The sequence below is a fragment of the Pezoporus wallicus genome, unplaced genomic scaffold, assembly GCF_028554395.1.
Source record: "Pezoporus wallicus isolate ANWC-B61680 ecotype Strahan unplaced genomic scaffold, APGP_CSIRO_Pwel_v1 contig_5785, whole genome shotgun sequence".
NCBI classification, from domain to species: Eukaryota; Metazoa; Chordata; class Aves; order Psittaciformes; family Psittacidae; genus Pezoporus; species Pezoporus wallicus.
The window spans coordinates 5,799,057-5,820,763 of record NW_026641150.1 but is presented as its reverse complement, the minus strand read 5'-3'; the positions used below and the strand labels follow the sequence as shown (position 1 = coordinate 5,820,763).

The following is a 21,707-nucleotide window of genomic DNA, read 5'->3' as shown; positions in this document are numbered from 1 at the left end:
ATCAGCATGAGCTGAACTCACTCCTCCTCTGGGAGGGAGGCACTCTGCTCACCAGCCCCAGCACTGCAGGCTTTGCTGCCAATAGAATCATTTCCTTCTAAAACCCTCTCCACGGCAGTGGCCCAGCAACATGCACAGCTAACTTAGGCTGAAAGGGAATTTTCCACCACCCACAAGCCTCTTTCTACCTTGTGTAAATCCTCTCAGGTGCAGGCCTGAGAGAAACTGCGCCAGCCTCTGCAGATGACATGTCAACAAGCATTAACCATGATAAATCTTCAGGACCCAACTCCTGTGTCAAGTTCCCTTAACAGCCTCACAGTTAAAATAAGCACACACTGAATTCACCCCTCCTTCCAGGTCCCTTCACATTGCCTTAATAATAGGACAAGGGCTTAGTGTAAATCACGGTAAGGCCATTAAGCAGAAAGATCATTCACCTTCTCTCTGACAATTAAGGGATATCAGATACAAGCAGATGCATAAGACATCCTTTTTCATCTGAGAAAATAAGCTTAAGCTATCCTTACATAATCGCTCTTTCTGAAGCAAACTTTCTGGAGCATGGATAAGATCAAAGGTGGTTTTCCCAGCCAGCAAAGTTATTAACACCTCAAAGAAAAACTAATGCAACACATAAGCCAGAGCTGTCTGATGGCTTCCTTGATTCGAGGACAGAGACAAGTGGTAGCAGCAGGGGGCTGTTACCCTCTGTACAAACAGGGCAGTCTGAGCATGAACAGGAAAACAATATACTTGCCTGTTAAAAACAGTATTTTCAGGACATTCTGAATTGCTACTTCTTTGAATTAACAGTTCCCAAAATAAAAAAAAACACAGATATATTTTTAACTACAGGAAAACATCTTCATAGCATGTGATCAGAAAGCACAACAGTGATAATGCACTGTGTGCTAAAGTTAAAAGGGGACAGGCATTGCCCTTAAAGTTGGTTCATACGCAAGTGAGTTCTGGATCCATTTTCAACTGAGGGAAGACAAAAAATCCTCCCAATACCTCAAAAAAGAAAACCCTGCAAGCTGATATCTAAAATGTCCTTTATTTTCTAAGGGACATAAACAGCCCCATGGAATACATTTTAATTCATTATTTTTGTCTTTCTTGCCGAGATCAGGGGCCAGACCTGGAGCACTAGTGAAGGGAGTCTGTGAGAAACAAGGAGCTCCAAGATGAGGAGAAATAGTAAAACTCCGTTTCCTGTCTGCACTTTCCCTAAAGCTAACATACAGCATGGACTCGGATGTACAAAGAGCATCTTTTCTCCTATTTTCAAGAAGATTACAGCAACTCACCACCCCTAAGAGCTCAACTTTCCTCTGTAAAATGTGGTTAAAATAGGCCAAAGGATTCAAAAGCTGCTGAGGGGAGACAATAAAGAGACAGATGCACAAAATAAGGATGTGACTTTGTTTTCTGAAGCTGTAACTGTAGTAAGAAAAGAGAAATAACAATCTGGGCCAGCAGTTCCCAAAATATGACATAAATATTGCCTGCAGTTTGAAAGCGGTATGCAAATGACATCCAAACAGCCAAATGCTGGTCATGCATGCCATTGGGACTAAATTTGTAAAAGCCTTGTATAGTACAATTAAACTAAAATAAGCCACAAGCATTTAATTTATCGTAACTAGCAGGGCAAGAGCCTCCTCCCCAACACAGTATGCTCTGGCCACCCTACCTGCACTGGAACAACATAAGGAGAACCCTACCACCATACCTTGCCAAGGGCTCTCATGGTATGCAAGTTTCTGCAAGAGTCATATGGAACTGCACCATTGTTACTTAAGCCACGTGAGGAAGAAGCCCACTTCCAGAAGGAAAACATAGGTCAGGAGGGTATCACTGGAAGGACCAATTTTGCATTTGAGTTGAAGAAATTATAATGAGTGTTCCAGTTCCAGTCCCAGCCTGAAAAGCAAGGGAACACGGAGCTGCAAGAGCAGTACACACCTCTGACTATGCCAGTCTATCGCATTGTTCACATTTGCTGTCAGATGCCTGAGAGAACTCAATGCAGAGAAAGCTATTAGAAAATAAAATATTATTACTTAATATTTATGTAGCATTTTCCACCGGCATTTTTTAAGCAATAGATACATGAAGTAATTTACCAAGAAAAATAAAAACATACATTGGCATTCTGTGTGATCAGTAGCTTATGTTTTCAGAGGAAAACAGTTCTGCTTTGTCTTTATTAGAATTAAACTTTAAGGCCTGAATTTACTATACATTATTCACTGTTACATTTTAAATTGGCAGAGAGGTAATCAATCAGGTCATTAGCTCCAAAATGCATTTAACAGTACATTTTGCTAAGCTCCCATATTAAGAAAAACAGGAAAACCTGAAGCAGTTAACATCTTTTTATCATTGGTTAAGAACTAACAATTTAGGGCACTGCAATTGTTGTTCTTTAAAAAAAAAAAAAAGGAAAAAAATTCCACCTTCCAGCATTGCCACCCTGGATTACTCTCTTTTTAACCATGTCCAGCCAATAATTCTCCCTTATTGAAATTAGTCTGTTGAGATCTTTCTGAAACCATTTCCAGCTACAACAGGGCTTCCTTTTTGTGGGTAGCAGCACATGTCAGCTTGGCACACATGTCCTTTTTCACAAATGCAAGATGCTCCCTTGAGTTGATACAGGAAATTATCAAAAGCATAGTGTGGCTGGATCTGAGGGTAGATTCCATAGCACTGGCCATAATTAGCATTTCTAGCCAGCAACATTACGCTGACCTAAAAATTCACCTGTTGGGGCTAAGATTTAAAAAACACACTTCACATGCTCACTGTGACAGAGCAACTCCTGTATTTCAGATACATGGTCTCTCTCCGATGGCCTGTGGGATGAGGTGGCAGTGTACTGATCTTTACTGCTGGTGAACTCAAACAAGAGACTGCTCTTTCTGAGACATAATGCAAGCACAGGCAAATATGATGGCTGCATCCATTCAGTTCTGGTTTTCCTTTTTCTTTTAATGCATAAAATGAGTACACAGATTTAAGCGACATTCAAACTCCTGGCAAGTAGCCAACTCACCCCATGGGTAACATAAATATTGGGCATTTTTGAGTTGGGACACCATGGCAGTGAAACACTGGAAAAATCAGGGATTCATCCTGTCTCCTTCCAGCAGGGAGATGAATTTTCAAAGGGGAGTACATTTTCTGTTCTCTGAGGTACTGAGCATACAGCAAGGTTGGATGTAAGAAAAAGGTCGTCCAAGTAACTCTAGCAGATCTGTTATATGATATCCAGATTTTGTGGCTTCTTTAGTAATCTTTACTGTTAGAAGACAAAACAAGTTATATTGTGTGTGAGCATCTCACGATTTCTATATGTGCTTCCACAAATGCAATTAATACTTTGTTTGAAATTAATTTTCTTTAAGGTTTCCTTAGCTGTTTCACATTTCTTCTATGCTCCATTTGCATCTGTGTTCTCAGATAACTTACAACAGCCAGGAGTTAAATAATATCTTAAATAAAATCTAAAGTAAAATTATGGAGCTCGATAGATCAGTAGTAAGTACAGTAAACACCTGACAAAATACAAAGGGGTCTGGAACCAATCCCTTTTTTAACACATCTAAACCTTCTGTCTAATTAGGTTCATTTTGTGACAAACAACAATGGGCTCAGATCAGCATTATTGTTATTATAGCAGCCACATGACAGAACCTAGATGATTTATTTGACAAGCATTTAATCAATTTTTTTTGTCCTGTACTGGCCTCTCATTTTCAAAACTCATGGGAGACAACATGCCTTTCTCATGTATGAATCATCAAGTTCACCCACATGTCAGAGTTAAACTACAGTGAAATTGCCATCTTCTTATAAATACTTCACAACATTTTAAAACAGGCATTCTGTCTGGGAAAAGGAGGGGAAGATCATAGCCCACTTGTCCTCCCTCTTTCCTCCTGAAGGGAAGAGGAGAGAAACAGAATTCTGTATTTCAGATAACAGAGACTTAATTCCTAAAACACTGCAATGTCATGTATTGAAAACATGGTCAGTAAACAACAACTGTAAGCCCCTACTTGTTCATATGACAAATGAAAGCATTTTCATATGAAAAATGGAGCAACATCAAAAAGCTACAAAACAAATGTTGATTCTCAGCTCTGTCAGTGCTGCAGCTGGTATTCACGCAGGTTTAGATTAATCCATGAGACACTTCTTCAGAGCTTATCCCAGGCGTCAGTTAAGCAAGAAATCTGGCTCCTGATAACCAAAGAGTTTAAAATCACCTTCAAACCGTGCATAGAGGCGTCTTATGTCTCTCTTGCTAATTCCTGAAAAATACCGCTCTACTTTTGTTTTGTTGTACACTGTTATGCCTGGTGGAATTGTGGGGTATGATACCAAATGGTCTATGCCAGCTGCTTTCAAGATATATGGAGCATCGTCCTCCAGGGTTTCATGGTGTCCAATCACGCTATATGTGATTTCACAGGGAGCACAAAGTTCCACATACGTTACCCAATGAATGATGTGGTCACCAAACTGAATATCCAGCCACCGGTGATTAGGATCTCCCAGATAGCGCACGAAGTCCTCAAACTGCAGCCCTTTGGTCTCTGTGCGATTCTTTCTGTATTTACGAATGATGCCAGGAGCAATTTCATGCCGGTACCAAGGTTCAAACCGAGGATTGTGCACAAACTTGTCTTTGAATGCAGAAATAAGTCTTTCAAATGGATCTCTAACAATAAAAAACTTGAAGTATAAATTCAGTCTAAACAGAGGAAAGAAAAATATAAGAAATTAACAACGTGTTTAAAGTGTGTTTAACAAAGACAAAATGCACATAAACTCTGACCGCAGACACAGCAATGTGAATCTTACACCACTTGCAGTCTATCAATATTAGAATCAATAGGACTAGATATACAATCTCTGACTTCTTACTAATAGTTTTTGTATACAGGACAAAGTGGAAATAGATCATTCTGGTTTTCACATTTTATTCAAACTGGAGAAGCTTAGTTTCTCTCAATCCATATAAACAGGAGACGAAAGATGCTGAAAGCTCCAAGTCAAAGATATTTTTAATTCCATGTGATTAAGCTCAAGAAGCAAAATACACAAAAACATGGAAGAAGTGGCTTGGTGTTGCTAAATGCATAGAGGGCTGCATTTTTCCCTGGCAGGTAGTTAGACAAATCACTGCTGAAGTAAACAACAATAAAAATCTAGCATTTTATTTGATGTTTTTGTGTGCTTTCAGTAATGGCTGAGAACACCGTTTTCATGAGACCACAGTTTTTAACAAAATTTCACATTTTATTCTAATACTGAAATATATAATATTCTGTAATCAGAGATTATCTGCAGGAGGACTAAACTGAAAACAAGGTTTATTTCAGTAAATAGCTCAGAAAAGGAGATTTAGAGCCCAATCCTCACTGATGTAAGCAGCGCAACTCTTTCCAGCCTCAACAGCAACTTGGATCAGTCTTCAGGTTCTCCTCACTTACTCCTCACCGGGCAGGGCTACAGGTCAGCAAACTAGATCAACAGATCCACATTATCCTTCTCTCTCCACCTAAATTCCCTGATAATGTCAGAATTCCCAGCCAAACACATGTTGTGCATCTCCAGCACACTTTGGTGAGCTGACTGCAACAACCCAAACCAAAATGGCATTCAACTTCAAACTCCCGAGCTATGGCTCTTCCCCCAGGTGAACAGCTACTCTCTATGCAGGGCCGTTCACAAACCTCAGACCAGGCTCTGCCGGTATCTGACACGTGTATAAGGGGCTGACTCTTCAGAACGGCTCAGTACACACCATAACTATGCAAGTGCAAGTTTACAAGTGCCCGCTGTCATCTTACGTCAATTCTCTCCATGCTGCCACCCTTTACAGGGATTATATATGGCATAGGGTCTAGTAGAGATGAGAGCAGACACAGTCAAAAACCTATCCAAAGTAATTCAGAAGGTTTTACTGCAGAGTACTTTTTCTGCTTTGAGAACCAGAAGGACCGAAAAAGGGAGATAAAGTGATTCAGCTAGATGGACAATACTCTCAGGCTAAGGAACAATAACATTTTAAACCTATCCAGTTCCATCTCAATAAGTAAATCTGCCTGTAATGACAATCTTACATGTAGGCACGCAAGATTTACTACACAGGGCATCAGTGTGGACCTTCCAAATAAACCTTCCTTTCTGAAGGTCACCTATGCAAAATCTAGGTATACACTGAACTGCATAAACCCTATATCCAGAAGGAGCCGGTTGGCTCACTTAACTGTATCATCAATTATGCTGGTGTTCTACTTCAAAGCCAGTAGGAAGGCTGTCACAGCAAAATCTGTGAGGCCGTTGCAGAAATGGTAGAGCAGAAACACTGAAACTGAGAATTCCAGATGTAGACTTCAGCTATACTCTTGATTCCTTATTATGCGCTGATTCCTAACCCCCCTCGCACCCCTGGGAAGCTACCTCTTACCGTTTTTTAATTTCAGAGTCACTGAAGGAGGACAAGCGTGGAAGGCCATTCTTCTCATGATCATGTACAATGTTTTCTGGGATCTCTTCTATGGAAGAAAATGCTCCTAGACAAATCACAGAAAATGAATACTTCAGGGGAAAAAAGTGAGTACAAGCAAGCATGTGTGCCTTTGGCTGACAGCTTTTTGTTTTATCTTTCTCTTTTCTGTATTTTTAGCATTTATGGTTACTATGTTTAAAACTGTTAAATGATGAGAGGTTCTGACTGCAAAGCTGAAAACTGTTAAAATTCCTTAGGGTATGTAACATCAAGGTCCAAGACCAAATGGCCTCAAAACTCTCAGAAAGGCACATTATGCAGATTTCATTAGCAACTATGTCTAAGCCTTTAACTCCCCACCTCAGTGTCCCCATTCATTCTCTTTCCCTCTGCCCACACATACAAATGGAGGAAGACTTTGAGGATTAACTCCAATGAAGGAACCAGCTTTTTGGCTGAGTTTCTATCACCAACAAAAAGTAAATGTTGTGGGCTGCTTTTGGAACTGCTTCAACACAGAAGCACTTCGCTGTCAGGATCCATAAAGTTCATTTAACAGCTATGCTGTGCTGAAAAATTCCAACCATACAATACGACACAGACTAAAAATCACTAAAATTAACAACAGAAAGTCTCCAGATGTTTATTTCTGCAAGCACATGAACTGACAAGAAAAATAATGTCACTAAATTCTGATGTGCTTATTTTAAGATCCTGATCCTGGAAGTTTTTATGACCTTGAGAAATATCTCATGTGTACCCCTTCGGCTTTAGGCATAAGCCTCCACACAACAGCATCATTCCAGAGTACCAACCTGCAACAAGAACAGGATGCTTCAAAAAAAACTCTTTGGGTTAAAGCCTTTAAGGCTTTTTTCCAGAACTGCAGTGAATAATCCATATCACTCAGCTTCTCAGTTTTCTGTCTTTTTTTCGGGGTGGGGGGAGAAGGCTGATGGTGGTTGCATTTTATTAATTTCAGGGGCTTATATATTTTTGTACTCTTCTTAAATTACATGTAGACAACAGATGGCAGATTACACAGCCTCAGAAACTGAATCCTTGGAATCATGCGGAGCACAAATTCAGTACGAGCAATAGCAGAGTTAGCTCCTCCACAGTACCTCCATAGTGCCACAGCTATGTTTTTTCCATCTGAACCTCTAAATACCAATTAGGTATTTGGATGTAAAATATTCTCCCTCACATATCTGTCCTGCTTGCTGAAACTATTCAAAGAAGAAACAGGTCAACTGCAGTGGTAGTCTTCATCAGCAGATACTAGTACTGCTCAAGGCAGAGGTGACCAGTATTTATGTAAAAACAATTTTCTATCATTATCCAACACACCAGAAGTAGGAAGCTCAAGGTGAAAGATTTGCTGCTGCTAAGACATGAGTTATCCTCACTCAATGCAGCTAATACATCCCTGCCTGTCCTCAGCTATTTTTTGCATGTTATCTCTGTTAAATTCTGATAGGAACAAGTACTTCTAATGCACTGGTATAGTTTCATATTTAGTACTTTCTTGGTGTGTGGCTTTCATGGGTATTTAAAACACATGCCCATATGTGTCCTCTGTGTGTGCGCCTATGCGGGTGCATATATTTGCTTGATTTTTAGCTCCCATCCATACATCAAAATTGAAACCAGTATTAAGGTTTTTAAAGACATACTTGTCGCTACAAAGGTTTTGCTGAGGGACACTTGTTTTGCCAATTTGTCACCATTTCTTTCAGGGTGCGCAAACTAGTTCACACAAGGTAAAGAAAATACAGAAACACAAGTGCAGAGCTGGCTGTTCACAAGGTGCTTCTAACAAGCAAGCTGGGCCCACAACGTTCAGGTTTCGCCCATATCTTGGTGGGCTATGCCACCTGCAAAACCACAGAAGGACCTCAACTGACCTGACATGTAGCAAATTCACAGCCTTGGCAGACAGACAGGCACAATGGTCTAATGTCAGACAAGGGTGTGTTATGTTAAATACGATCATGTTAATTTTATGTGTGCAGGTAAGGGTACAGTAGAAAACCTTCAGGAAATGAGTTATTTTTATTGGCCATTAGAAGAAGATGATAGGCAGTGTTCACCTTGTAGGTTGTTTTCAAACACACTAGTCCCTTTACTCCTTCTTTTACAGTCCTTTATAACATAAATTTGTTGAACACATTATTGCCTTAAGCACCTCACAATCTTTATGGCTCCTATGATGGCTCACTGATAGCACATACACAAGATTTCAGCAGTACAGACCAACAGCAGCTGCCAAGTTCTAACTGGCTTTCTTTGTGGCCAAACACCCCTAGTTAAAAGTCAGTGGCCTCAAGTCGGAATTTTTGTATTATTTCTATTTATGCAATTGTGATACCTTGTAGTTTACTTTTTTCAAATACTATAGAATACTGCTACCCCTTCAAAGATAAATCTACCTCCCACCAGCATGGGTACTCTTTCATGACTCCAATCACTTTTGAGCCAAGCAATAACAGTATTTACTTTCACAGAAAGAACAGGTGTATATTTTCTATAAAAGAGATGTTTTGGAAGGACTAGAAGCAATTGTGAAGAATGAAAGGCTGAAATTAAGTATCAGTGTACAGAAAAGCAGAAAGAATCCATTTTTGTGTTGTCCCACTTGGACTAATTCTGCTCTTTCCTCCTCTTCAAAGAGACCCACACACCCACACCAGAGTAGGTACCATTTAAAACGATCAAGACTTTTTTCCACTGAGTGTTGCCCACTTTTGGCGTCTGACAAAAGAGGATCTTGTGCTTGTCACACACAAATATTCGGTCCAAGACGAATTTGGAAACTGCAGTGTGAGAGAGATCTCTCAATGCAGTGTCTCTGCAGACATTCCTGAGAAGCTCAAGTCTTTCCATATGAACCAGGGGCTGGCGGATCAGATTTCCAGAAAAAGCTTTTCCAGTTGGCTTTAGGAAACACAGAGGGGAAAGAAAAAAAAAGAAAAGAAAAAAAGTGCAAGAATTTAGTTTTCAGATCAAATTCTAAAGTATAAAAATCCCCAAGCTATGTATCTTAATGACTCCCAGATTCACAATTAAAACATTGCTATATATTAACTAAGGGGTAGCACAGTTTCCTTCCTGTGCTGCTGCTGTGCATGTTGGTTCAACTGCTAAGTCACTGGGTAGTAGTAGACAGTAGTTAAGTGCTTTTCCATACAATTTAAGTCTGCTGCTTATCTGTGCAGATAAAACATGACTTGACCAAATACTGGAATTCCCACAAAGCTTCAACAGCGAGCAAGAAAGTTTCCAAGGGGTTGGGACAGGGATTTCAACAGGAACTAAGCTTTAATCTCTGAGATGGGGCTTAGGGATGCTGACCCATCTAGCTGGGAAAGAAGAATTTGGCGTAAAAGTTCTGTGTTGTTTTCTAGCACCTGCAGGTATTCAGTGTTTCCATTTATTCAAGCTGAAATAAAACCAAGTGGACAAAAATTCACACAAGAAGCATCAGGGCTTAGTATGGCAAATAAGAGAAGCAGGCAGGATTCCTCTCTCCAGAAATGGATGAAGTGTTTGATATGTCTCATTCTTCCGAGACTGACAGGAACCACAACCACCCCTGCCTCACAATTAGTGGGGAGAGAGGAAAAAGGAGTTTGTCTGATTAACAGGTAATGGAAAATCTTACATTTCTACTGACAAGTCTTCCCCCTTCCACTAACTGATTTACATGGTTGGCAGTATCAGTACTGACTAGAAGTACTGATTGAGAGCAGCCCTGCAGAGAGGGACTTGGGGATACTGATGAATGAAAAATTGGGTATGTGCTGCCCCTGCATCCTTGCAGTCCAGAAAGGCAATTGTATCCAGGGCTGCATAAAAAAGAAGTCTGGCCAGCAGGTCAAGGGAGATGATTCTGCCCCTCTAAACCACTCTTGTGGGACTCCCACCTCAAGTACTGTGTTCAGCTTTTTGGTCCTCAGTACAAGAAAGGCATGGGCCTGTTAAAGTGGGTCCAGACGAGGGCCATGAAAATGGTCAGAAAGCTGGAGCACCTCTGCTATGAGAAAGGGCTGAGAGAGTTGGGTTTATTCACTCTGAAGAAGGCCCCAGGGAGACCTTCTAGCAGCCTTGCAGTACCCAAAGAGGGCTTACAAGAAATCTGGAGAGAGACTTTTTACAAGGACAAGGGGTAGCAGTTTTAAACCAAAAAAGGGTAGGTTTAGATTAGGTATGAGGAAGAACTTTTTTCTTATGAGTGTGGTGAGGCACTGGCACAGGTTGCCCAGAGAAGCTGTGTCTGCCCCGTCCCTGGCAGTGTTCAAAGCCAGGCTGGATGGGGCTTTGAGCAACCTGGTCTGCTGGAAGGTGTAGCTGCCCATGGCAGGGAGTTGCAACTAGATGATCTTTAAGGTCCTTTTCAACCCAAACCATTCTATGGTTCTATGATTTTAGGTACAGTGTCCAAGCTAAACATGAAAATGGAATGATTTTATGTTTTGTCCCAGTCCTCCATATGAAAAAAAAAAAAATAAATAAAATCTCGTTCTGCTTTTTCTGTTACTCTTCTCCAATATCCCCTGGTCAGAATGAAATCTGAACAGCCCGACAGGTTGTTTAGCTGTCAGAACAATTTCTTTTGCATGCAACCAGGATTAATATTAGTGCTTCATGCTTCATGCTATCAGGAAGTCAACAGGGAATAGATATAGATCCAGAAACCTTATTATCCTCTTCCATACAAGTAAAAGAAGATATTAATACTCATTACACAGATCTGCTAGCCTTCCTCTAAACAAAGTGCCTCTCACAAGTATTTTGAGTATAATTTATAATTCAGGTTATTTACATGCAAAACCAAAAAAGCGTTGTGTTTATACAGAAACCTACTTTCCATGCTGCATCACAAAAACACTTTAAATGTAAGATGACTTAAGCAACCAATGGAAAAAAATTGGCCTTAGCCTACTGTGCAACTAGTCTCAAATTAACTTTTGGACAAGGGAATTTCAGAGTTTCTTTGCAGTTTAGCAAGTACCACGTTTGTTCTGCTTTATTGTTGAAAGCATAAAACTATGCATCTAAAGGATCAACTGGTATTGAATAGTACTGTGTTCATGCTCTACTTTGGAAAAATGCAGAGATGTGAAGCACATAGAGCAGAAAACATGAAAAAGAAATAGAGACTGATAAAAAGAATCAGAGGGATTGGGCAGAGAACTCGGATAACAGACAAGACAGGTTTGCCCTCAAGAACCACAAACCTGATGGCTATGGCAATACAGAATACAAGTAATCAAAAACTCGGACATTATATTAAAAAGGATAACAAAATGACTGTTCTGACTTGATAAAGGAGTACTGTAATGATTTTTTCCTAACAATGGAAACACATTAAGTTGAATCATTCAGATGAAACAAGATAGCAGGTTACCATAACAAACTATCTTTGTGAAGCTAAAATGAATTCGGTTGGCTCTATCTAAATAGAACAATCTGAATAAATAATTCCTGTCTAGAAATTCCCTTTAACAACAGAAAGGAACTTAATATCTTATTTTCTCCCACTATAAGACATGTAACCCTTATCTCAACTGTAAGCACCTGGAATTCTTCAGGCCAACGTTTTTCTTCTGGCACATGTACCTCCTCCACTTTTGCTACAGCTGTCAGTATCAATGGCTCTTGCTTGGCACCATAGCCTAAAGTAGGAAGGAAGGCAAGAGCATTACAGAAGGTGGGGAAAAGGCAGCTATTCCCGCTTTACAGCTAACACAACTGAACATCACTTTCTGTATTAAGTGTACAAAACATGGTACTTGTTTCCAAATTGGAAGGTACTAGACAACACATGAGACAGCCTATGAATATTTTAAAGGATGTACTCTGTGTGAATTTTGGATGGAACTTCAGTTGAGTTTTAGCAAGGAAACACGTCCATTGTATTTTGGTCTTTTTTAAACAGACTGTGCAAAGAGACATAGAAATCATAGATCCAAATATCACAATTAGTAGACAACTGAGTACAGCTATATGGGTTTGACAGCAAGACATTTTTATTTTTCATTAGAATTACTGAAGTATGGGCAAATAAAAAAAAAAATAAATCTATCAGGTGTCTCCCTCCCCTCATATTAGCAGATAGGTTTTTTCTGTTGTAAACTCTTAGACATTACCAGAAGAAAAGTGTCATTAAGGAACATCTTTTATTTGGTGCTCTAAGTAAACACCTCTAACCAGCAATAAATACATGATCCGCTCTTCCTTTATTACTGGACTGACTGCCTTCCTTAGAGACTCCCACAACAAAAGAAAAAACTCAGCTTATACTCTTGTTCTTTTTTAATGATTTTATGACAGCTAATAGCTCGAGACCAAGTTAAAGTGTGTATCCTTGCAGTACCTTTTGCACCTTTTGCAACTGGCATGCTATAGGAAAACTCAAAAGTCCACAAAGCTATAGCTTTCCATGGTACAGAAAAATCAAAAATGATTCAAAGCAGCCTTCCCCAACCACAAAGCAAAAATAATATGACTTCTCACTGAAAATTTATCTCCATCCACATTGGACTACTTTTCCCTTATGCAGTTTCATCAATGAATAATTTGTCTTCGTCTGCATCCATAGGGGCTTAGTGTTTTATAGTCAAGAAACCTGGAAACTGCCAATGTCCTTTTCTTAAGGGAGTACTCTACTCTGCCTCCACTGCATTTTAATAACGGGCATGCATGGAAAAGCAAGTTAAAGCTGAAAACCATGTAAGCAACTAAGCAATCAGATACAGTAAATATTATTGTGCACAGACTTACTTCACAGTATCCTTTGGTAAAATCAAAGTAACCTGATTCAATAAAGACCAGTTAAAGTATCCACCATTATCACCATGTAAAAGCATGCCTGCAGATGCTACTAGAAATGATGAACAGAAATTTGCTCCTTCTCATTAAGGAGTTCCTATTGCTTATGCACCCAAGACATTAGTAAAAGGCTTAAACAAAAGAACATTGATTCATTGAGCATCTGCTGTTTTTGTTCTATCTGCTAAGTAGACACAGCCAAGTAAGGACAATTTCTGACAAGCCATATTTTATTAAGTCTAGAACTGTTCCTCTAGGATTGGCCATCCTATTTGGACTTTCTCCAAGCTTCTGCTGGTATATTCAAATTACTTCCCTTCATGACTCCCAGTACAAATACAGGTATCTCCAACACATACATACACTTAACCACAGTCATGTCTTTGCAAAACTGAAGCTTAAGAAATTACACAATTTTCTGCTCAGAGAACTACTCAAAGGGGAAGGAAGCTTCAGCATAGACAACAGAGAAAAGCTGGCAAGTCAAGGTAATAAAAAGGCAGTAAATGCAAAGGGTGTACTCTAGTAATTTTTTTTTTAACTATTTTTTAATCCTCCTGACAAATTCTGATGTAAAAAAAAACAAAACACTCAAAGGATACCTGAGCTGGGAAACACGAGTTGGCATCAAATGAAATACTGAAGATTTAACTACCTAACGTAAGACCAGCTTATTTGCAGATGTCCTAGGACTCAAAAACAACTGGGACCAAGAAAAGCTAAGTTACCCTACAGTTCTCATCTGTAAGACTTGCTGAAATCTCCACTATCCAGAGGTATGCTGTTTAAAAAGGTACACTTAATATATCTATCCACTATCAAGTTACTGAAACAAATGTCACTAGTGATGTCAGTGTTTCAGAAGTTACACATTTTTGCATATCTTAGAAAGATGCAGAAATATAGGTCTCTTACAACTAGAAGTGATATCATCACCTTCACCCTAAACTCTCTGTAGGATGGCTTTGTAACAGTAGCTCCTCAGCAGACAGAAAACTGTAACATGCTGTGTAGTGTCATGAAATGGCTTAAATTCCTCATCAGCTTAACACCATCTGGGCTACTTAGCAAAAGCCTGTAAGCTGTTTGTCAGTCAAACAGCAGAGGATAAAACTGAATGCAAGAAGCAGGGCAGAGGTGGCCAGACTAAGTGCACTGCAAATGAAATAGAATTTTCCACAAATTTTACATAATACTGCAGCCACAGGACAAGCAGTCACAAGAGGACAGAAACTAGTTATCATCTGAAATGAACTCTTAATTCTTTCTGAATCTCCATTGTCTTTAAACGGGTAATTGTGCTCTGTTGTACTGCATGTAACGTCTACTACTAGTAGATCAAGATACTGAAACCAAATGTATTGAAAGAGCAGACCTCACGGGACAGTACTGACAAACATGTTCTTAACCACCAAAAAAAGGACATGATGTTAGTTTTGCAGACTTCTACCAAGAAAAGCAGAAACTATCAGCACTGTCACTTCTAGAAATTTAGTTGTTCTGTTCTCAATCCTACCAAAACAGCGGTACTACAGCAGAACTACTTTGCACAGAAGGAGCATTTATGAGAAGCACTATTCAATTTTCCATTTCAGATCAACATTAAAGTTGAACTTACCCTCTGGGTCTTTAAAAGTCAATGTGATAAACTTGCTAGCAGCCATGAACATAAATATCACCCAAAAGCATGCAGCTAGCAGCAGCCACTGGTGGTGCATGTTGTCAGACATGAGCCATATAAAGTTGTTTTTTCCTGTTTGAAAGAGGAAAGATTGACACATTAATTATTTTTGTTCCAGTTTAGAAAAATATTTTTCATAACCAAAATGACAAAACTAATACACATGTGTGTCACAAAATATAGCAGTAGATTTCACTTCATACTTTTTGTTCCTTTGGCTGGGTTTTTAACCCATGTTAAGGCTGAGGCAGTGTAAATGCCAGATGCTATTAAAGAGAGGCTTCACTTCTCCTTCACCCCTATGTACACATTCCCAGTCCCCTCCTTGTGCTGGAAATAGCACTGACTGCTTGGGGAGACATACCAGAAACCCCCTGATTTTTTAAAAGTGTAGTTTACTTTGTGATTTAACTCTGTGAGATGGCTTATTGTAGGAAAGGAAGGGAGAATGAAAAATGCTCCCCTCTCTGTGGTAGCTAGTCAGCAGATTAATATGTAATAACAGGCTGTAACATTAACAGTATCCTTGGTTATGTCAAGTCATCTCATGACATGTAGCAGAGTCCTGCCCTGCACTGCCTACATGAATTAAAGGCTGAAAACTACTAAGCCAGAAAGCTAAGCTTAACCTGACAAAATATTTAAATACATTAATGCCTCTTTTTATCTTGTCACTTTTATTGCCAGCAAAGTATCAACCACAGGTTCTGAAAGATCCTTTTATGGCCATCTTGCTAATCACTGTCCACACAGATAGTAAAAAGGGGGTTCCTTGGCAACAGCTACTACCTGTAGCTGTACCCCTGCAGATAAAGACAGGACTTCCCCAAGACTGCAGGAAGGGTTATCCAAATGACTGAGACCTCAGATTTAATGCGCAAAGAAACCACAGATACTGACTGAATTCAAGCAGAGTGAGGGTAAGGGTATTGCACAGTACTACAAACACATAGTGTCTGCCCTACTTCACTGTTTGTAAGTTTGCTGGAGTGCTCTAACCACTTCTTAGCTTGATTTTAGAAACTGTAATCCTAACAAATTTTTTTTTTTAAATGGTTAAAAGTTGAGATGCAATAGAAGAAAACCAACTGTAAAGAAGATTTAAGTCCCCAGCTATTAAGAGAAATGTAAAGTTTTATCTTTTGCTGCATTTCCAACTTCTGATTGGCAATGTACCCAGGGAAGCACTGGGGCTGACAACAAGTATCTGTGAAAGCTCCACTGCAAAACTGAAGCTTTCATAACTTAAAAAAAACCAAACCAAACCAAACCCATAAAAACTAAGAGCAAACATCACTACCTACCTACCAAAACCTGACACTCCTCAGGCTTGAATATTTATCTTGCAAAAATAAAGCACCATTGTCTCAGTTGCTGCTGGAGATAAGACACCTGAGGGCATGAACTCAGGTAACTGGAAAGTTCAAACACAAGTGAATGCTGCCTTTTGAGGATACATACAAAACAATTTCATAAAGCTTAACCAAAGAGGATCTAATACAAAAATCTCATACGATGAGATCCTCTCAACAGACCTGTGAGGTTTGTGCTTGTAGCCTCTGGAAAGAACAAAAAACCAAAACCACCCATATAACTAGCAATAGGATCAAACTCAGTTCTAAAGTAGCCACATTCAACTTCAATGAGAGTCACATCCGCATGGTTTGTGATCACATTTTTCATACAGCTACTTGAGTGAATTGCCAGGGAATACCAGATGCCCTCATTCCCAGCTAAGATGCTAAAAACATACTAGTTAATACTTCTAAGCAAAATTTGCAGTAAGTTCCTCATTCATATACCAGTATTCCACTTTTTTCATTCCCACAAAGCTTCAATAGCAGAACTGAGCCTGGTTTTGACATTATTTCAACATGTCCACCAGTGACATCAATACTACTCCTACAGGTGGGGATCAATTTTCCAACTAGCTTTTGCCTTCTAGCAATGCAAGTGTTTCCAGGAAGGGTTTTCACTGTAGCAGACAGAAGTGAAACATCTTCAGGGTATGCTGAAAGACTGTGAAAGCAGACAGCTCGAAACAGATTTGGGACCCTAAGGATGTATGCGAAATGGGTGAAAGAAGGAAAAGAACAGAATATCTCCAACTGAAAAAAAAAAAAAGAAAGAAAAAGAAAGGATTCATAATTTGTAGCTAGAATGGCAGTGTTCAGGTTATTTTTATTTTCTCAGTGCAGTATTTCTCAGTTTGGCTTCTGAGAGGTCCTTTTTTCCCCTTCTTTTATGGTTTCATTTTTAAGTACTTCTAAACACTGCATTTAGGTAAAAAGACACATGAATTGTATTTTGGACAATTACAGGCGGTGTGACCTCCATGAAGATGATGTTTGTCATCTCCCATTTTCTGCTGCAATTCCTTAGCCTCTGAGCATACAATGTCCAAGACATGTTATTCTTCAACATCAAAAGCTGTCATCCAGGAAGGGCAAGTAATAGAGTGTGAATTCCTGAACACTGACCTCTTTCCAGTTAAGTAGTTCACAGGACACAAAACGCAGCAATGACATTTTTACTTTATAGGTAGCTCTGCTAAAACCATGAGAACTGTTCAGCATTCAAAATACAGTCAAACCTGTCTTCAAGGCAGTAGACCTACAAACACTTGCAGAGAAGATTCTGCAGAAGGAAAATCTCTTTCTAACCGTCAGCTGCAGGCTTTTTGGGCTGGGCCAGACCCTTCTGCCTAACTCAGTATATTTGTTCTACATAAAGAATGGTAGAAATGGCCTCAAACATTCGTGGGAGCATCCCTGCTAGTCTCCCCACTTTTATAATGGTGATGGATGCACACCATTCAGAAAGGATTATTGATCTATATTCCCTTACGTAATTTATGTATTGGATTTCTAGGAAGTTGTGTTAAATGACACGGGAATTACAATTAACACACACAGGACTCTGCTGCCAGATCCTGTGCTCCAGAGGTAGAACAATATTCAGACAAAGACACTTATGAGCAGTACATTTACTCACCTCAAAGACTTGGACTCTGAGACCAAGAAGGGGAGAGAATCGCAGTCCCACCCATAACAACCATTACTATTAACCTTCAATACGTTGAAGCTGAGAGGAAAATATTAAGCAGTTTTGCCTACTATTTTTCATGCACACAGCAAATCTTCAACCATACTCACCGGTGCGAGAGTCTTGTCAGAGGATCTGTCATAACCTAATTACATCGGCTGGCACTGTTATGTCTAGCACCCTAAACAAAACTACACTTGTATCAGCAGCTCATAACCTATCTCAAGAAGCAGGACCAGCCTAAATTATACACAGGAATAACTTAACCATTATGTTTATTTAAATGCTGTAATGTTTTTAAAATAACATGTTTAATGTGAGGTGTCCCTCCCCTTGGCAGGGGGGGTGGAACTAGATGATCTTAAGGTCCTTTCCAACCCTAACTATTCTATGATTCTACGATTCTATGTTGTTTCCCTTTCTCTAGTTTCTTCTTTAATACTTTTATTGTTTTCACATAGGTTTTTACTTCCTGTTACATCTCCAATCTTACTGTATTTTTTGCTTCTCCTGTTACTTATTTTCTAATGAATACATGTACTAGCTTCTGGTTTTTTTTTTTTTTCTATTTATTTCCTTCAGTTTCCAAATGTGTCTTTTACTTCTTCTTGCCTAAAACATTTTTTCTTTACAAGTAGAAAAAACAAGAAAGCTGTTGATGGTTTAGTCTGCTTTCTCACAATTAAATGTTATGCAGGGATTTTTCAGGTTACTCCTTCTCCCTCTTATTGCAATTCTGCAGTTTTTTAGGAACACAAGATCCCCAAACCTCTCTCTCCATCCATTCCTCTTTCCTTCCCTCCCTGGGCTATTTACCCCAGAAACAGTCACATAACTCTTAGATCTGCCAGATGCCATTTTGCATGAGAAGAAAAATGGGATTGCAAACACATACATAAACACAAACCAAAGATCAGGACACAAAGCGTGGCAGGCTTGACTCATGGCCTGCAAGTAACCTGTTATCTGGAAAAAACACCTGTACTTCACAGAAGGCTGCTGTCTTCACATGAATGATGTGCATAAAACATTAAAACTCAGTACAGAGCCTTCTGCTCTGCAGCTCAGGCTGCTTGGATAGAGGCTCCTGGGCAGGACAGTCCCCACACACATCATGAATGACAGCAGCACGCTGGTAGTCTCAAACTACCAACTGCTTGCCCATCAGCACATGACTAATGATGCAATTTGAAATGGAACTGGTACCAAAGGCCAAACAACAGCTATCTGGGCTACCTCATCCATTTTCATCAAGGCCTCCTTTGTGTCACCTTAAGGTTAAGAGATCTGCACGATTTATTGCACGTATATAAAAAAAAACAAAACAAAAAAAAACCCTGGACTAAAATCTATCACACACTCCTTAGGCAAGTTGTGTGGCACTACTGAATGTTGTAACGCACATCATAACACGCACTTCTGAAAGCTGGCTCTTTCCTAAGGCTTTCCACCACCCCAGAGGCATGAACAGGCCTAGCCTGTGCTCTTCCAGCTACTACTGGGGAGCGGAGTCCTCCCCAAGCACGCACCATTCACCTGTCACCGGGCAGAAAACCAGCTGCGGGAGCAGCGGAGCCTGCCACAGCCGCGGGACCCCCCACCCCAGCCCGGACAGGCTGAGTATGTGCCAGCCCCACGGCCCCCAGGCTGGGAAGGGGTCCCTGCCTCCCGTGTCCTGTTCGACAGACACCAGGTCCGACTCCACAGACACCCCATACCTTTCACAGCTGGCAAAGGCAGCGCCTCCTCCTACCCCAGCATCGGGACTTCACACGTTTCCCAAGGGCAGGGGTAAAAACAGAGGGGTCCCAGCCAAGAGCACGGGACAAAGCTGTGGTCTGACCGGCAGCGGATGAGCCGAAACAGCGCGCAACCCCTAGCCCACAAGCCGGGCTCCGGCGCGTACCTAGGCTGAACAGGCGTAAACTTTTCCCGTTCCGGAGGAGGAAGGGTGGGCTCCCCCTCACCCACACCGGCAGGTACAGACAACAGGCGCCCACCGGCTTCCTTGCCCGACCCGCGAGGAACCTCTCCCTGGAGCCGCCGGGCATCAGGCCTGTCCCTGCGGCCCGGCCCGGCTCCGCCCCGCGTTAGCGGGCCTCCCTCACAGGGCCCTCTCCCCGGCTTACCGGTCCCTCCAGTGCCGCCCCTCGCAGCCTCGGCCCCCAGCGGCGCGGCGCCGCTCCCGCTGGGGGCCGCCTCACTCGGCGGCGCGGCCGGCCCGCTCAAGTGCGCCGGCTTGTCGCTGCTGCTGCCGCCGCTGCTGCTGCATCCCCGCCCCCCGCGTGCGGGCGGTGGCAGCGACAGCTCCTCCCCAGCCCCGCTCAACCTCGCCTGCCGCTGCCCGACTCGGCCGCCACTGCCGCTTCCACTTCCTCCCGGCGCGGAGTGGCTTCGGCCTCGGTCGCGCCGCCAGCCCCGCTGCAGGGAAAGCGAGAAAGGTGGAGGCCGCAGCCGGGACGGCTCCCCTCGGCTCCGAGGAGGCGGAGCGCCGCACCCGGCCGCCGGGAGGCGGGCTGGCGGGGGGGAGGGATGAGTGAAGAGCTGGCTGCTCGTCCCTGCGAGAGAGGGGTATCTCAGCCGCCGGGACCCCTGGCGGGGAGGAAGGCGCTTCCTGTGGTCGGCCTCAGCCCCCACCGCAGACCGAGGCCCCGGCCGCCCCGCCGCGTTCACTCCCAGCTTCCACAGAGTGCCTGGTGTTTCTCGGTATTAGGGCCGGTGTTAATATTTCCATTGATGATCTGGATGAGGAGATTGAGTGCACCTTCAGTCAATCTGCTGGCAACACCAAGTTTGCTGGGAGTGTTGATCCGCTGGAGAAAGCTAGATCTGCTGGAAAGCTCTGCAGAGGGATCTGGACACGGTCGATGGGCTGTGGCCAATAGTAAACAGCAAGGGAAAGTACCAGGTCCTGCACTTGGGTCACAACAGCCCCATGCAACGTTAGAGGCTTGGGAAGAATAGCTGGAAAAGGGCCTGGGAATGCTGATTGACACCACAGAGCGTGAGCCAGTGTGTGCCCAGGCAGCCAAGAAGACCAACAGCATCATGGCCTATATCAGCAATAGTGTAGCCAGCAGGGCCAAGGCAATGATCATCCCCCTGTACTCAGCACTGGGAGGTTGCATCTCGAATCCTGTGTCCAGTTCTCGGCTCCTCGCTACAAGAGAGACATTGAGGTGCTGGAGTGGGTCCAGAGAAGGACAGCAAAGAAGCTGGGGAAGGGTCTGGAGCAAAAGTCGTATGAGGAACGGCTGAGGGAACTGGGGGTATTTAGTCTGGAGAAAAGGAAGTTCAGGGGGGACCTTATCGCTCTACAACTATCTGAAAGGAGGTTGTAGTGAGGTAGGGGTCAGTCTCTTCTCCCAGTTAACAAGCAATAGGACAAGAGGTAACGGCCTCAGAGTGTGCCAGGGAGAGCTTAGACTGGGTATTAGGAAACAATTCTTCACCAGAAGGGTGATCAGGCATTAGAACAGGCTGCCCAGGGAAGTGGTGAAAAAACTGTCCCTGGAAGTGTTAATGAAACATGCAGACAAGGCCCTTAGTGACATGGTTTAGTGATGGACTTGGCAGTCCTGGGTTAAAGGTTGGACTTGATGCTCTGAAAGGTCT

The 21,707-nt window shown here is 41.9% G+C and overlaps 1 protein-coding gene across 4 annotated transcripts; it reads right to left on the bottom strand.

Annotated features, from left to right (window-relative positions):
* Positions 1-2,444: 2,444 nt before the first annotated feature.
* Positions 2,445-20,356, bottom strand: CHST10 (carbohydrate sulfotransferase 10). 4 transcript variants are annotated; one of them, XM_057422270.1, is made up of 6 exons: positions 20,222-20,356; positions 14,985-15,119; positions 12,113-12,210; positions 9,235-9,469; positions 6,491-6,596; positions 2,445-4,768 (listed from the first exon to the last, which is right to left on the bottom strand). In XM_057422270.1, the coding sequence occupies exons 2-6, from the start codon at positions 15,094-15,096 to the stop codon at positions 4,231-4,233; spliced, it is 1,089 nt and encodes a 362-aa protein (XP_057278253.1). In that variant the 5' UTR covers positions 15,097-15,119; positions 20,222-20,356; the 3' UTR covers positions 2,445-4,230. The 4 variants fall into 4 exon arrangements, with proteins under 4 accessions (XP_057278253.1, XP_057278252.1, XP_057278251.1 ...); XM_057422269.1 differs by lacking the exon at positions 20,222-20,356 and adding an exon at positions 19,999-20,021; XM_057422268.1 differs by lacking the exon at positions 20,222-20,356 and adding an exon at positions 18,042-18,064.
* Positions 20,357-21,707: the final 1,351 nt, after the last annotated feature.

What these genes read in the sequence shown, in the direction of transcription:
- CHST10 (XM_057422270.1), bottom strand. Translation starts at nt 15,096, where the DNA reads ATGTCTGACAACATGCACCACCAGTGGCTGCTGCTAGCTGCATGCTTT. An exon ending in GTTGGCCTGAAGAATTCCAG is followed by an intron (nt 9,470 to 12,112) that starts GTGCTTACAGTT and finishes TGTTTCCTAAAG; the next exon opens with CCAACTGGAAAAGCTTTTTC. An exon ending in AGTCTTGATCGTTTTAAATG is followed by an intron (nt 6,597 to 9,234) that starts GTACCTACTCTG and finishes TGATTTGTCTAG; the next exon opens with GAGCATTTTCTTCCATAGAA.